Here is a 14,334-nt window from a genome sequence, read left to right as displayed (position 1 = left end):
TCATTATTCAGGTAATAGACAGCTAACAATGGATTGCTCAACAAAGGTAGAAACTGATGTTCCCTGGGAGGAAAATGAAGTTAGAGAATCACACACTGGAAAAAATAAATTCCCAAAGAATTTCAAACCCAAAAGAGAAAAACAGTGCTGGGACTGAGGGTGGGGGTGGGGCAGTCACCGCAGGAGGGACCCTCTCTCTTCTGTAAGTAGAGACCATAAAACACAAAAGGTTGAAATAAGAAAAGCCATTAATTAAATCCTAATTAAATTCCCTGTGTAATTAATGACCCCACAAGTTAAGAAATGAGTCAGAGACCATAGCTTATATTTGCAACGTGTGACAATGCATAAAAGACCCAGATCAGAACATGCAGAAAGACCTACGAAGTGACAGAATCAAACCAGAAGTTGTACGGAGGCTGTGAACGATGCGATGCGTAAAAGAGGAAATCAAGACAGGGAAAAGCATGGGAGGATCCTCCAAACCAACCGTAATCAGAGAACTATAAAAATAGAACGAAATGTCATTTCATGCAGATCAAGTTGACAAAAATTAAAAAGTCTAACCATGAGAAGACAGGAAAACTTCAATGCAGCCAGTGGAAGAGCTAGTTTAGAGACAAAAATTCAGGATATGGCTTTATCTCTTTAAAAATTCATTTATAGGTGGGGGTGATGGAGCACGCCTTTAGTCCCAGCACTCAGGAGGCAGAGGTAGGTGGATCCCTGTGAGTTTGAGGCCAGCCTGGTCTACAGAGTGAGATCCAGAACAGCCAGAGCTACACAGAGAAACCCTGTCTCGAAAAACAAAACAAACAACAACGAAATCACTCACTGTATGACCCAACAATGCTAGCTATTCACCTGAGAGAAAGTCTGATGAGTTAACACAGTAAATAGGAAAAAATAAAATAAAATAAAATAAAACTAACCCCGGAATGACTTCAATTATGAAAATCCGTTCTGGAAAGATAAAAAGTGGTGTACTTTCATATTTAAATATCATATAGTAAAGTCAGTTAACTAGATTTATACCATGTAGCAACATAGGAACCTCAAAAACTACATAGAATTTAAAAATCAAGGTCCAGAGCCAGTTGCGGTAGAACACCTGTAATCCCAGCATCTGGGGAGGGGGGGCAGAGGCAGGAGCATCAGGAGTTTGAGGTGAGGTCCCTGCAATAGCTTGTTGGGTAAAGAAACCTACTGCCAGGATTGGTGACCTAAGGGACTCACAAGGTAGAAGGAGAAAATAGGCTCTCTGAAGTTATTCTCTGAATTCCACGTGTATACACATGCACACACACCCCTAAATAGTTCAAGGATATCTTTAACTGTACAGGCAATTCCAGGTCAACCAGGGCTGGTTGAGACCTTGTCTCAAAAACATACTCTACCCTCAAGAGAAACAAAACAAAAAAAGCAAGTTCAAAGATGATACATATGGTTTGCTATCATTTTTATAGTATTTTAAAAACAGATATAAATTTGGATGACTCTACTCAAAACAGTGTGGAAATGAGTGATTGGAGGCGGCTTGTGATACTCTTACGCCTGTAATCCCAGCGCTTGGGAGGGAGGCTGGGGCAGGCAGACCCTGAGTTGGAGGGCAGTCTGTTCTACCCAGAGAGATCCTGTTTTATAAAGAGAAGCAAATGACTGGGAGCAAGACGGCGTGCTGTGTGCAGGAAGACCACGCTTACGGAAACCTGGATATAGTCTTCGGAGAGGGTTAGAATCTTTTTTTTTTTTTTTTTTTTTTTTTTTTTTTTTTTTTTTTTTTTTTTTTTTAATGAAGAGTACTAGAGTCTGCTTGTATAGAAGTCGAATGAGCCAGCAGAGAGAATGAAAATGATTGGCTCACAAACAGCAAAATTCTGGAAAAAGTGGAAGTTTGGGCAGCAAAGCACAAAAGATGAAGAATTTGTGAGATATATAGCCGGTAGAACAATCTAGAAAAGATGCAAATTGGGTATGTGGGAGGGTGGTTTTGTCAAGGGGGTTGAATAAGTTTTGATCAAAAAAAAAAAAAGAAAAGAAAAAAAAAGCAAGTTAAACGGACCTGCAGTCACAGACCCTGCTCTCCCTGGGGCTTGGCTCATACCATAGTAGCTCCTCATGAATTCTATCCTACCTAGCGAGTCCCAACAGTGAAATTCCCGAAGATAAAGTGAGTTTCCCAGCTAATACCATTCGACGCCAGCTCCACCGAGCTGTAAACTTTCTCAGGGCCAGGAGATGTGTACTTGTTGATGATCAGCTGCTGCCCCTCAGACAGCTCACCTCACATCGGTGTTGTTGAAGATAATGTATTCGCTGCTGCTGTGGCACAGCAGGACGCATGCTCGCTGGTCTGGTCTGGTTCTGCGCTGCTGCTGACTAGCTCTGTATCCTTCTAAATAAGTGACTTAATTTCTAAGCGGCTGTGCTTCTGCCTCACAGGGTGGTTAACGCCACCCTTAGCTCGTGAAATGTATCGGCAGAGAGGCCAGAAGTTCACACTTACCCTGGAGACGCAAACTCTGTTTGGAATTTCTCCTGTCATCCGCTCTGATCACAGCAGGGCTCCCGGGTCTAGCTCCACCATCCCCTGCCCCGCCCCCCACACCCTTGTCAATCACAAACGCCCTCATTTTTCTTCTTCCTTCAAACCTCCAAGTGCCCATCCTAAGACAAATGGTTGTCACATCTTTAGGTTTCTTTAGGACATGCCTCTTAGCCATCCCTGAAGATTTGGTATCTTTCACAACAGGGCGCCCACAGCACTGTGTTTGGAAGAGAGGCCACTTATGTTTCTCTCTTTCTCTCTCTCTCTCTCTCTCTCTCTCTCTCTCTCTCTCTCTCTCTCTCTCACACACACACACACACACACACACACACACACATACACACGCACAAGCATACACACCTATCTCTAGTGCACCTGTCTGGAGAGAGTCAAGATGCTAACGTAGGTGAGTTTATTTGGTGCTCAGCAGATCCCGGCAGCTGGTGAGAGCTTGGTTCCCCCTTCTGCTCCCTGTTCCCCATCCTCCTCTGCCACAGTCCCACCCAGCTCCCCGGCCCCTCCCCTCAGTACCCCTGTCTGAAGGGTGCTACTGAGTCTCACTCCACCCTCCTCTGCAGGAGCCAACCGGCAAAAGGCAGCTCAGGACTAGGAATCCAAGCGCATAAAACCCGCTCTGAGCTGCCGCATCTGCTCGGCTGGTGCTTGTGTGAGCGCAGAGCGGAGAGAGAGCGCATAGCGTAGCTGGGGTTTCCAGTTCCTGCAGGCAACGCCCATGGTCCTGGACTGCGCCTTCACGGACATCCACTTAGGGACATCCACTCTCTCCACTTTCAGAAAAGTTCGGACAAAGTGAATTGGGGTTGGGGTTGGGAGATGGCAGCTGCTCCCTCTGCTTCCTCTGTGCCCCCTTTCAGGAGCCCCCACCTCCAACCCCCTCCATCCTTCCCACACTGACACCCAGCTCCCAGACCCTCCTTTGCTTTCTTTGATTCCCTGACCTCGGTGGGGTCAGCCATGTCAGCTCTGCTCCCTGCTGGTTTTATTCTCCTCCCTATCCCTGTCTGCTGAACTGTTTCCAAGTCCTCACCCTGCCATTCTCCCGCCCTTTCTCTCCACCTCCACAGCTTTCTCTCCTACTCCATTTTATCTATCCAACTTCTTACTCACACCCGCACGGTCCCTCCACCCACCTTCCTAACCTTCTCTCCCCCAAATCCTGACCATGGATTCTGAGCCTTCTTGGACTGCCCCTCCCTCTCCTGGGGGCACTCTGTCTGTCCCCAATGCTACCACACCCTGGCTGGGCAGGGATGAAGAGCTAGCCAAGGTGGAGATTGGGATCCTAGCTACTGTCCTGGTTCTGGCCACAGGGGGCAACCTGGCTGTACTGCTGACACTGGGCTTCCAGGGCCGCAAGCGTTCCCGCATGCACCTGTTCGTGCTGCACTTGGCCCTGACTGATCTGGGCGTGGCGCTTTTCCAGGTTCTGCCTCAGCTGCTCTGGGATATCACCTACCGCTTCCAGGGCTCTGACACCCTTTGCCGGGCTGTCAAGTATCTGCAGGTGCTCAGCATGTTCGCTTCCACTTACATGCTGCTGGCCATGACGCTGGACCGATACCTGGCTGTCTGTCACCCCCTTCGCAGCCTCCAGCAGCCCAGCCAGTCCACCTACCCTCTCATTGCGGCTCCCTGGCTGCTTGCTGCCATCCTCAGCCTTCCTCAGATTTTCATTTTTTCTCTGCGAGAGGTCATCCAGGGCTCGGGGGTACTGGACTGCTGGGCAGATTTCTACTTTTCCTGGGGGCCACGGGCCTACATCACCTGGACCACCATGGCCATCTTTGTGCTCCCTGTGGTTGTGCTCACAGCCTGTTATAGCCTCATCTGCTGTGAGATCTACAAGAACCTGAAAGTCAAGACACAGGCTGGCAGAGAGGAAAAAAGTGGCTGGAGGACTTGGGACAAGTCCTCATCTCCTGCCCCTGCTGATGCCACTAGAGGGCTGCCATCCCGAGTCAGCAGCATCAGCACCATCTCCAGAGCAAAGATCCGAACTGTGAAGATGACCTTTGTCATTGTGCTGGCCTACATCGCTTGCTGGGCACCCTTCTTCAGTGTCCAGATGTGGTCTGTGTGGGATGAGAACGCCCCCAATGAAGGCAAGTATGTGGCTTACGTGAGGTGGTGAGGGAAGACAGCAGGGTTAGGATAAGGGTTGCAGTGCCTTCCAGGGCCAGGCAGGACACAAGTGAATGGAGTCACTAAGAAAGTTGGTGCTGGTTTGTCTTAGAGCATGCCCTGCTGCTGTAACAAATACCTACCTAACACTTAAAGCATAGAAGTTTATTTCTCACTGTCCTAGAAGCTGGGAAGTCTGGGAGGGCTCTTCTTGTAAGTGGGGACTCTCAGAAGACTTCCAGGGTGGGGAAGGAGACCCCTTGAAAGTGGCCTGTAACACGAATTGTTAAACGATCTTATTAATAGAAAACCTGGAGCCAAATATTGGGGTGAAAGCTGAAAGATCAGAGAAGCAGAGCAAGCCAGCCATGTTCTTACTTCTAGGAAGTCCTCAGTCTCAAGACAAAAGGAAAAGTTCCTGTTTACTCACACCTTATGTACCTTTTACTGCCCTGCCATCTTACTTTCTGGGATTAAAGGTGTGTGTACTTCCCAAGCAAAGGCATGAGATCTCAAATGTTGAGATTAAAGGTGTGTGCCACCATGCTTGGCTCTGTCCCCAGTGTGGTCTTGAACTCACAGAGATCTGGATGGATCTCTGCCTCCCTAATGCTAGTGTGCTAGTGGGTGCCACCACTGCCTGACCTCTTCGTCTAATTTAGTGGCTGGCTCTGTCCTCTGATCCCCAGATAAGTTTTATTGGGGTGCACAACATATCACCACAGTGGCCCACTTGGCTTTTCTCATGGACATACTCTTATGGTAACCAACATTTTTTTTTTTCTTGAAAACCCATTAACCTATTAATCCACGAGCCCCTGTAGTCTTTCCGAAGTCTCACCTGAAAGTACCATTGGCACATGACTTTGAGGACTCTGTTTCTGAGACATGAATTCTAGGGGCAGACATTCAGACCAGCCTTGCCTCACGTGGTCCCATCCAGCCTACTAAGGCTACGTAAGTGAATATCAATTATGTGGAATTTCTTGATTTTTTTTTTAAGTTTTGGTTACTTATTTAACAATTTAAGGATGCTATGTGATGCTAGTGAAAGACAGTTTCTGTTCTGGAACAATGTAGAGATTAGTGTGGCCCTGTGGGGAAGAGAGAGCCTTTTGGGCAGATTTGTTCAGCCAACTTCCAGGTGCTACGTGGGCTTTAGGATCAGCGACTTAACAGAGCTGAAAGGGAGTTTCAAATAATCTGGTCCAGGATTGGAATGTGTGGGTTCTGTCTTCTCTCTCGGTGTCCTTCCCTTCTGTGTCTGGACAGAGCCCTGTGACCTTTCTCAGTAGCCACTTCCAATTAGTTAGGGCTGGCGTATGACAGCCCTAAGCTCTCAAGCTCAGCTCCTTCCTTATGTCACCAAGGAAAGGGAGGCTCAGAAAAGATCTGTGACTTGGCAAAGAGTAGATCCCAATCTTCCAGCTCCTGGTCTTTTTCTTTTAACCCATTCCTTGCCTACAACTCTGGTTCTTAACTTGGCTCTATAAGGAGAGAGGCCTTCCTCTTACCTGAAAAAACAAAATGAGACTCTCCAAGAAGACCGCTCTACATGGTAACAGGGAATGACGTACCAGCAGCCTCCTGAGGTTCAAAGGCTGCAGGTGGCTCAGGCTGACCTTGTAACTCACTCTGTAGCCCATGTTGAACTTCTGATCCTCCTGCCTCTACCTCCTGAGTGCTGGGATTACAGATGTGTAACACCATGCTTGGTTCTGTAGCCCTTAACTGTCCTGTTGACATTAGTCCGGACATAAAGATGTTTGCAAGCTTTTCTGTAAGCAATGAGCGTATTAAACCCAACTTACTATTGAGGTTCCCCTTGTTCTAGCCAAGGATAGACTAGTGGGAAGGGCTTCTTGGTACCAAGTGTGTGAATCTGCATGGTGTTATGGAGTGGCTTTCTCTACAGTACATCTAAACTCAGAACTCAGAGAAACTGTAAAGATAGTGGTCTAAGATGCCACTGTTAGTAGGTGATAGAGCCAGGACTTGATTCAGGGACTTCATGGGCCGGCTTTATCTGTTACATGACTTTTCTCTCAACAGTTACCGTCTGGCCAGTGACACCAAAGATGAAGTAGTTATTTGCCCTTTATTGAAGGATGTGTGAAGAGATGGACTCTGTTTTCTCCATTAGGCAGTGTGGTTTTTCCCTGTTTGTCTGCATGACCCACCATTATCGTGAGCCTTTCCCTGGTACACTGTGTGCATAGAGAGTGATTTCCCATGGCTGAGGGCCTCTCTGAACCAGAGCAGGGACGAAGCACTGTCTTACAATGCACTCTCAGAAAAATAAACACTCAGTGAGCTCTGAGTCACTCACTGCCTAGAGTTATGTGTTCAGTACACCCTGTTCCCCTATGGTCTTTGGATAAAGCCTGTCTCCTTGGCCCTGTAGGCTGCATTTCTGCCTGGACTGGGTGTGGGAGATGGTCCTACAAGGAAGAGAAGCAAAGCCTCCATGGAGTCTGATGCTTCTCAATGACACATTCCCAGCCCCTACACCGTGCCTGGCTCAGAGAGGCCAAACCAAAACGTGCTTCCTAAGGCTTGGAATTTGTGCACCTGGGCCAAATGGCCTTGGCTTCTACACCTAATACTTGTGTCTTTTATCAAATGTTCCCACCCTATACCCTGGCTATTTTTGTACCAGGAGTGGCCCTATCTTGAGTATACTGAGTGAGTTCTTTGTGATTGTCTGAAGTTTTGTCATGGACTGCAGGGTAAACACATGAGCTAGACCTTGGACGTTAGTGGTTGAAGCCCTGGTGGGTCCGGGATCTCGGGCTTTAGAGATAGAAGGCATGGGGCGGCAGTTCCTGTTAACTGTGCCAGACGACTGGAAAGTCTGCTTGGGAGTTTCCTTTCAGGTCTGACATTGCTTTTAAAGATTCTTCAACCTCTGCGAAGAGGCGGCTAATGCGCCTGCTGTGCCGCTGTACAGATGTGTCCAGCAGGAGGCCAGGGTCATCTGGTCAGCATTCCTGTTTGTGAGAAGTGTTTCATTAAATCTCTAGGAAGAAATGTGTATCTGGAAGGGTTCTTAGCAGAATTTTTCATCTGTACATTTTGCCTGCCTAAGAAACATTTTCCCTCATGAGAGAGTAGATTCCCAGTGAGAGTTCGAGAACAAGACTGAGATCCAAGGGGAAGCTCTGTCCCGAGAGCTAATCCCTCTGTTGTGTTTGGAGATGGTGGTCGCCTAAGACCATCGGAAAGACATTTCACTACAATTCGTAACAGCAGCAACACAGCAGCTATGAAACATCAATGAAAATAAATTTTATGGGTGGGGGTCACTACAACGTGAGGAACTGTATTACCCCAATATCTTGCTCCGGGTTTTTTATTAGGAGATCTACTAGATTTCGTGTTACAGAAGAGGACAGAGAGAAGGCTCAAATTAGAATATTCATGGTCCAGATTTTAAAACAAAACCTTTCCTTCTGCTTGGACCCATCCTACCCAGGCAGTGTTGACTCTTCTAAGTTGAACTTGAAGCAAACCTTATCACTACGGTTACAAAGTCAACTGTAACTAGGGCAGTAAGACCTGGACTCGGGAATTAAGGGCTAAGCCTGAGCTTTGCTCCCTAGTTATAGACGCCAGGTGAATGTCTTTCCCTCTCTGGGACTCCATGTCTTCATCTGCTCAGTGGAGACCCAGCTTCTGTCCTAGCCCCCTATTGTCCCTTGAGCTGTCATTCTAAGAGGCCTTCTGTCCTTCTGTCTTGGCAGATTCCACCAACGTGGCTTTCACCATCTCAATGCTTTTGGGCAACCTCAGCAGCTGCTGCAACCCCTGGATCTACATGGCCTTCAACAGCCACCTGCTGCCGCGTTCCCTGAGTCACCGCGTCTGCTGCAGGGGTTCGCAGCCCCGGGTGCACAGGCAGGTCTCTGACAGCAGCCTGGCTAGCCGCCGCACGACACTGCTGACCCACTCCAGCGGTCCGTCTACCCTCCGTCTCAGCCTTCACCTCAGCCTCCAGGCAAAGCCCAGGCCTGCAGAGTCACAGAAGGATTTAGAGCAGGGGGATGGAGAAGCCGCCGTGGAGACCAGCATCTTTTAGAGAAGACTCCCTGGAACCTGGCTCTACACATCTCAGCCATTGGGAATAAGGGCTAAGCGGGTCGGTGATGGTACTGAGTGGAGCCTAGTTTGAGGCAGGGTAAAGAGGCCAGAATGGCTGCCATTACCCTAGGTGTCATGACAGCCCCAAGTGTGAGTACTGGCCGTTCTCTCTCAATTTAGATTGCTGGAAACCAAGAGAATCAAACTTCCTGTTCCTTCTCCATTCATAAGGGCACCCACAAACATGCCCAACTGGTAGACAGAGTGTTCTAGATCTAGGACAGGCCTAGATGGTACTATCAGCTCAGAGGCTTCTCTCATGACTTGGCTAACTGCCTCCATTCTAATCTGACTGGTACATCTCAGTGCAACCAGGAGAGGAGAGAAGAGATTATTAGAAAGGAGAACAGGTGTGTGGGACTTCCAGCTATGCTCACCTGTCTACAGAAATGAGGTGGTCTAATGATAATGTGGGACCTGGGACCCAATGGTGATGTGGGACCTGGTACCTGATGGTGATGTGGGACATGGTACCCAATGGTGATGTGGGACCTGGTACCTGATGGTGATATGGGACCTGGTACCCAATGGTGGTGTGGGACCTGGTACCCAATGGTGGTGTGGGACCTGGTACCTGATGGTGATGTGGGACCTGGTACCTGATGGTGATGTGGGACCTGGTACCCAATGGTGATGTGAGACCCGGTACCCAATGGTGATATGAGACCTGGTATCTTATGGTGATGTGGGACCTGGTACCTGATGGTGATATGGGACATGGTACCAAATAGGAACATAGTAAATGCTCTTCTCCCACATCATTCCTGCCACCAGATGGGTGGCACTGGGATGCACCATGTGTTCTCAGTGGTATGGACCACTGGGGCTAGATACAGAGAAAGAGGAGAGGGAGGAAGGAATGAAAAAAGTCACAATAAAATCAGGGGAAGGAATAAGCCTAAGAGGCCACAGGGCTAGGGCCTTTCTCCTTGTCTCCTCCAGAGGTCCAGACTTCCTTCCTCTGGGACTGTGTGGAACAGACATCCTTTTTGAAAAAAGCTGACTTGATTATGGCTGTAGAAATTCTTGAAGTTCTAAGAGAAGCTGGAATCAAGGGTTTATTTTTTGTTTGTTTGTTTTGGTTTGGGTTTTTTTTTTATTGTTGTTTTTTGGGTTTTCTAGACGGGGGTTTCTCTATGTAGTTTTGGTGCCTATCCTGGAGCTTGCTCTGTAGACCAGGCTGGCCTCGAACTCACAGAGATCTGCCTGCCTCTGCCTCCCGAGTGCTGGGATTAAAGGCGTGCGCCGCCGGGCGGTGGTGGCGCACGCCTTTAATCCCAGCACTCGGGAGGCAGAGCCAGGCGGATCTCTGTGAGTTCGAGGCCAGCCTGGTCTACCAAGTGAGTTCCAGGAAAGGCGCAAAGCTACACAGAGAAACCCTGTCTCGAAAAAACAAAAAAAAAACAAAAAAAAAATAAATAAAGGCGTGCGCCACCGCTGCCCAGGAGAATCAAGGTTTTTAAGTCTCTGCTCCGCCCTGGGAAGCCACCTCCACTTTCCAGGCCTCAGCTTCCTCACCTGTAGTGAGATGGCCTCTAAGGTCTTTCTCAGCTCTAGCCGTCTATGACTCCGCAAAATCAGAATTGGGGTAATAGCACAAAACCACGAAGTGTGTTCTACCCAACAGGCTCTAGAATTGTTCCGTTTTTATAACAATTACATCTATACCTTTACTTCAGTTCTGCTAGGTCCCGCTACACCAGAGCTGGTCCCTTTGACCTCACTTCTGTATTGTTGAATCCTCTTTCTAGGTAGGAAGAGACAGCAAGGAAAGGTGAAACCTAGGACCTGGCCTCACTCTTTCCAGGGGAACTAAAATCTTAGAGGAACTTCCCCACCTCGGTTCTGGTTCCAAGGGACAGCCGAGATTATACAAAAAGCACCACCCAGCAGCAGGTCAGGAGAGCTGGGTCCTGGCTCTGTCCTAGCAGTGACCACGGTCAGTCACATGCTGAGTCAGGCTATCTCAGTTATGAGAGACAGACAAAGTGGGTACAAATGTAGTTTGCAATCTCGACTGATCTACAAGCTTTCGAGAACAACTCTAGGGAACAGGCTCACCACCCTCCCCCGATTCCTAGGGAAGCTTTGAAGAGTGATTATGGTTCTGTAAAGATGCTTCTCGTGGGCTTCGAGTTTTTGTCAGCTTGACACAAATTCTGCTCATCTTGGAGGAGGGAACCTCAGTTGAGGAACTGCCTCCATCAGACTGGTCTGTGGGCATTTTCTTGGCTGGTGATTGATGTGGGAAGGCCCAGCCCACTGTAGGCAGTACTACCCTTGAGAAAGTTGTCATGGGTCGTAGAAGAAAGAAGGCTGAGCTGAAGACATGCATACCAGTAACATCACACAGACTGAGCAGTTTGTATTTATGTATTTAGGGAGTACATATGTATATACATATACACATACATATACTTATATAACAACAATTAATGAAAAAAAAAGAGGACATGAATTTGAGAGGGAGAGAAGGAAAGGTTTGGAGGGAAAGGGGAAATGATGTAGTTAAGCTATAATCTCAAAAAAAATAAAAGAAATTACTTTAAAAATTAAAAATAAGAAAGAAAGCAGGCTGATCAAGCCAGTGAGCAGCACCCCTCCACAGCCTCTGCTTCAGTTCCTGCCTCCAGGTTCCTGCCTCCAGGTTCCTGCCTCCAGGTTCCTGCCTCCAGGTTCCTGCCTCCAGGTTCCTGCCTCCAGGTTCCTGCCTTGACTTCCCTCAGTGATGGAGTGTGACCTGGGAGTTGTAAGCTGAAATAAACACTTTCCTCCCTGGGTTGTTTTTGGTCATGTGTTTATCACAGCTGTTCTGCCCTAAGAAGCCTCCTTAGGATTCCTTAGAAGAACAGAACCCCAGGTGATGCTGAGACTGAGCAGTACCAACCCTTTGTTTGGCACTAGAGAACTGAAGAGCGACAAACAGACACAAGTGTGTGTGTGTGGGGGGGGTGCTAAAGGTGCAAGGGGGTCACCCACCCCCTCTCTGTCCTGTGGCTTCTGTTGCCCAAGGCAGCCTCAGACATCTTTTTTTTTAATGACAAAATTCAACTTTATTTTTTTTGCAACTGTAACCATCTTTAAGTTCACAATTCAGTGGCATGAATTACATTCAAGATATTAATTACACTCATGATGTTCATTAATTACACTCGTGATATTAATTACATTTGTGGTATTCATTGATTACATTCGCAGTATTCATTCAATATTTATGATATTCATTAATTACATTAATTGTATTGATTTATTACATTCATGACATTATGTCCTGATACTACTGTCCGTTTGTGGCAGCCCCAGACACCTAACTACTTCTTCTCTGCCCATCTATCATGTGGATCTGGGCTTGGGACCCACATACCCCATCAAGCCGCTCGGAGCAGTTGAAGACATTCCTCGCCAACACCCTATCTTCTGACTGCAGTTCCTGGCTCCAGTGCCTATAGCAGAGAAGATACTAATCAAGTCCTTCACCATGTGGCTGGAACTCAGCAGGAACCCCAGTTGTGCATCCCAAAGACCTCAGGTTGAGTCTTGCTCTTTTTCTATCCATGTGAACTCAGCAAGTCTCCAATTTCCCTGCCTTTATTAATGAGCTAGAAATAACAATGTCCCTCTGTTGGGAGAGATTTATAAAGAACTCTCTCCTGATGTCATAGGCAGAGATGATGGTCTGTCTTAGACTGCATCTAGAGGATGACTCCCAAGGCCTTGGGCCTGGAGAGTCTCTAATACAGGGAAGAAAAAGGACCCAGGATCAAGGCCGGCTAATGTCTCTTTCTAGCTCACTCTTTATCTCCAGTAGTCCCTGTCCGTCTACTCCTGTACTTTCTCTTGTGAATTACACAAGGAAAATTTACTTGTGGGTGTCTTTGGGGCCTCAACAGTTCCTTCCATGGGAAGACTGCACTGGATCTTTTCCAGAGAGCAGGTTCTACAATAAGACCAATGTGAAGTGACCCACACATTGGGCCAGGGACCTTGGGAGCCCACTGTAAGGTGTTCCGGTAACAAAGGTGGATCTGGCCTAAGTCCATGAGTGACAGCCTTTGTAGCACCATTAGGGAGTTCGCATAGACAGTGTGGACCAGTGAGAGAGCCTTGGATGGGTTACAAGCGGGTGGGCCCTGTCGGGAGGGAGCCCAAATCATTTCTGTCCCCTAACACCAGGATAAACTGAATAATGCTGCTTCTATGTTGGGAACATGTATATACAGTTCATGCCACCCTGTGTACTGTGAAGCCCAGTACTTCAGTCCCTTAAAACCTACATAGGCAATCTGGGCCTATGTAACTTCAGCTCCTCAGGAGGCTGGAGGATTGTAAATATAAGAACTGCCTGGGCTACAGAGCAAATTTAAGGCTAGATTAGATATTTTAGCAAGACCCTGTTTTGAAATAAAAATAAAAATAGCTGGGGGCATAGGTCAGTGGCAGAGCAATCCCTTAGCAAGCAACAGGCCCTAGAATTAATCCTCTGACCCCAGCATTGCAGAAATAAACAAAATCCAAAACTTACACAGGCACTGGGAATAGTGGCGCACACATCTGTAATCCCAGCACTCAGGAGGCAGAGGCAGGATTGAGAGTTCAAGGCCAGCCTGGTCTACATAGATGCCATAGATGCGACCCTGTCTTATAAAATAGAACCAGAGCTGGGCGGCGGTGGTGGTGAATGCCTTTAATCCCAGCACTCGGAAGGCAGAGGCAGCGGGATCTGTGAGTTTGAGGCCAGCCTGGTCTACGGGGTGAGTTCCAGGACAGCCAGGGCTACATAGAGAAGCTCTGTCTCAGATAACCAACCAACCAAACAACCAACCAAACAAACCATGTAGGAATAGGACACCGGGTACAGACAGGGCAGGAAGGATAGTGGTGTGTGGGAGGCTGACAGGTTAACTGTAGGAATTCCTTCAGGTTGTGTTTTGTTTTGTTTTGTTTTGTTTTGTTTTGTTTTGTTTTGTTTTGTTTTGTTTTGTTTTTCGAGACAGGGTTTCCCTGTGTAGCTTTGTGCCTTTCCTGGAACTTACTTGGTAGCCCAGGCTGGCCTTGAATTTACGGAGATCCACCTGGCTCTGCGCACTCCCCCCCCCCCCAGTGCTGGGATTAAAGGCGTGCGCCACCACCGCCCGCCAGGTTGGATTTTTAAACTATTTGATACCAGCAACTGTTTCCCAGGTGGATGTCCTTGTGTTATGTAAATAGGTCTTTGGTCTAAAGTAGCTATTAACTCAGCCCAGGCTGCCCATGGTTCCCTTCTGGGTCCAGAGCTCCAAAGTCCTGGTTGAAATTAACCAATACAACTCTTTAATATCCAGGAAAATCCCATGCATATTTATTCTTATGAACAATAATAATGGGCTTCACAAGATAAAATTAAAACATGATTTACTGAGCAAGCAGCATAGGAGTTGGTGGGAGGAGAGGCATGATTAAGGTCTCTTGCCCCCTGCAAACAGGAAAACTGCATCTGCAAACACAAGGTGGCAGTGTGGAGCTGA

At 47.7% G+C, this 14,334-nt stretch overlaps 1 protein-coding gene across 1 annotated transcript; it reads left to right on the top strand.

Moving 5' to 3' along the window:
- The first annotated feature begins 3,265 nt into the window (after window positions 1–3,265).
- On the top strand, window positions 3,266–9,014 carry Avpr1b (arginine vasopressin receptor 1B). The gene is made up of 2 exons (XM_059280903.1): window positions 3,266–4,671; window positions 8,434–9,014. Exons 1-2 carry the CDS (start codon window positions 3,732–3,734, stop codon window positions 8,766–8,768), a joined length of 1,275 nt encoding a protein of 424 aa, XP_059136886.1. The 5' UTR covers window positions 3,266–3,731; the 3' UTR covers window positions 8,769–9,014.
- Window positions 9,015–14,334: the final 5,320 nt, after the last annotated feature.

This window comes from Peromyscus eremicus, chromosome 15, assembly GCF_949786415.1.
Source record: "Peromyscus eremicus chromosome 15, PerEre_H2_v1, whole genome shotgun sequence".
Lineage (NCBI taxonomy): Eukaryota > Metazoa > Chordata > Mammalia > Rodentia > Cricetidae > Peromyscus > Peromyscus eremicus.
This window is presented reverse-complemented; position numbering and strand designations above follow the sequence as displayed.

What these genes read in the sequence shown, in the direction of transcription:
- Avpr1b (XM_059280903.1), top strand. Translation starts at nt 3,732, where the DNA reads ATGGATTCTGAGCCTTCTTGGACTGCCCCTCCCTCTCCTGGGGGCACT. An exon ending in TGAGAACGCCCCCAATGAAG is followed by an intron (nt 4,672 to 8,433) that starts GCAAGTATGTGG and finishes CTGTCTTGGCAG; the next exon opens with ATTCCACCAACGTGGCTTTC.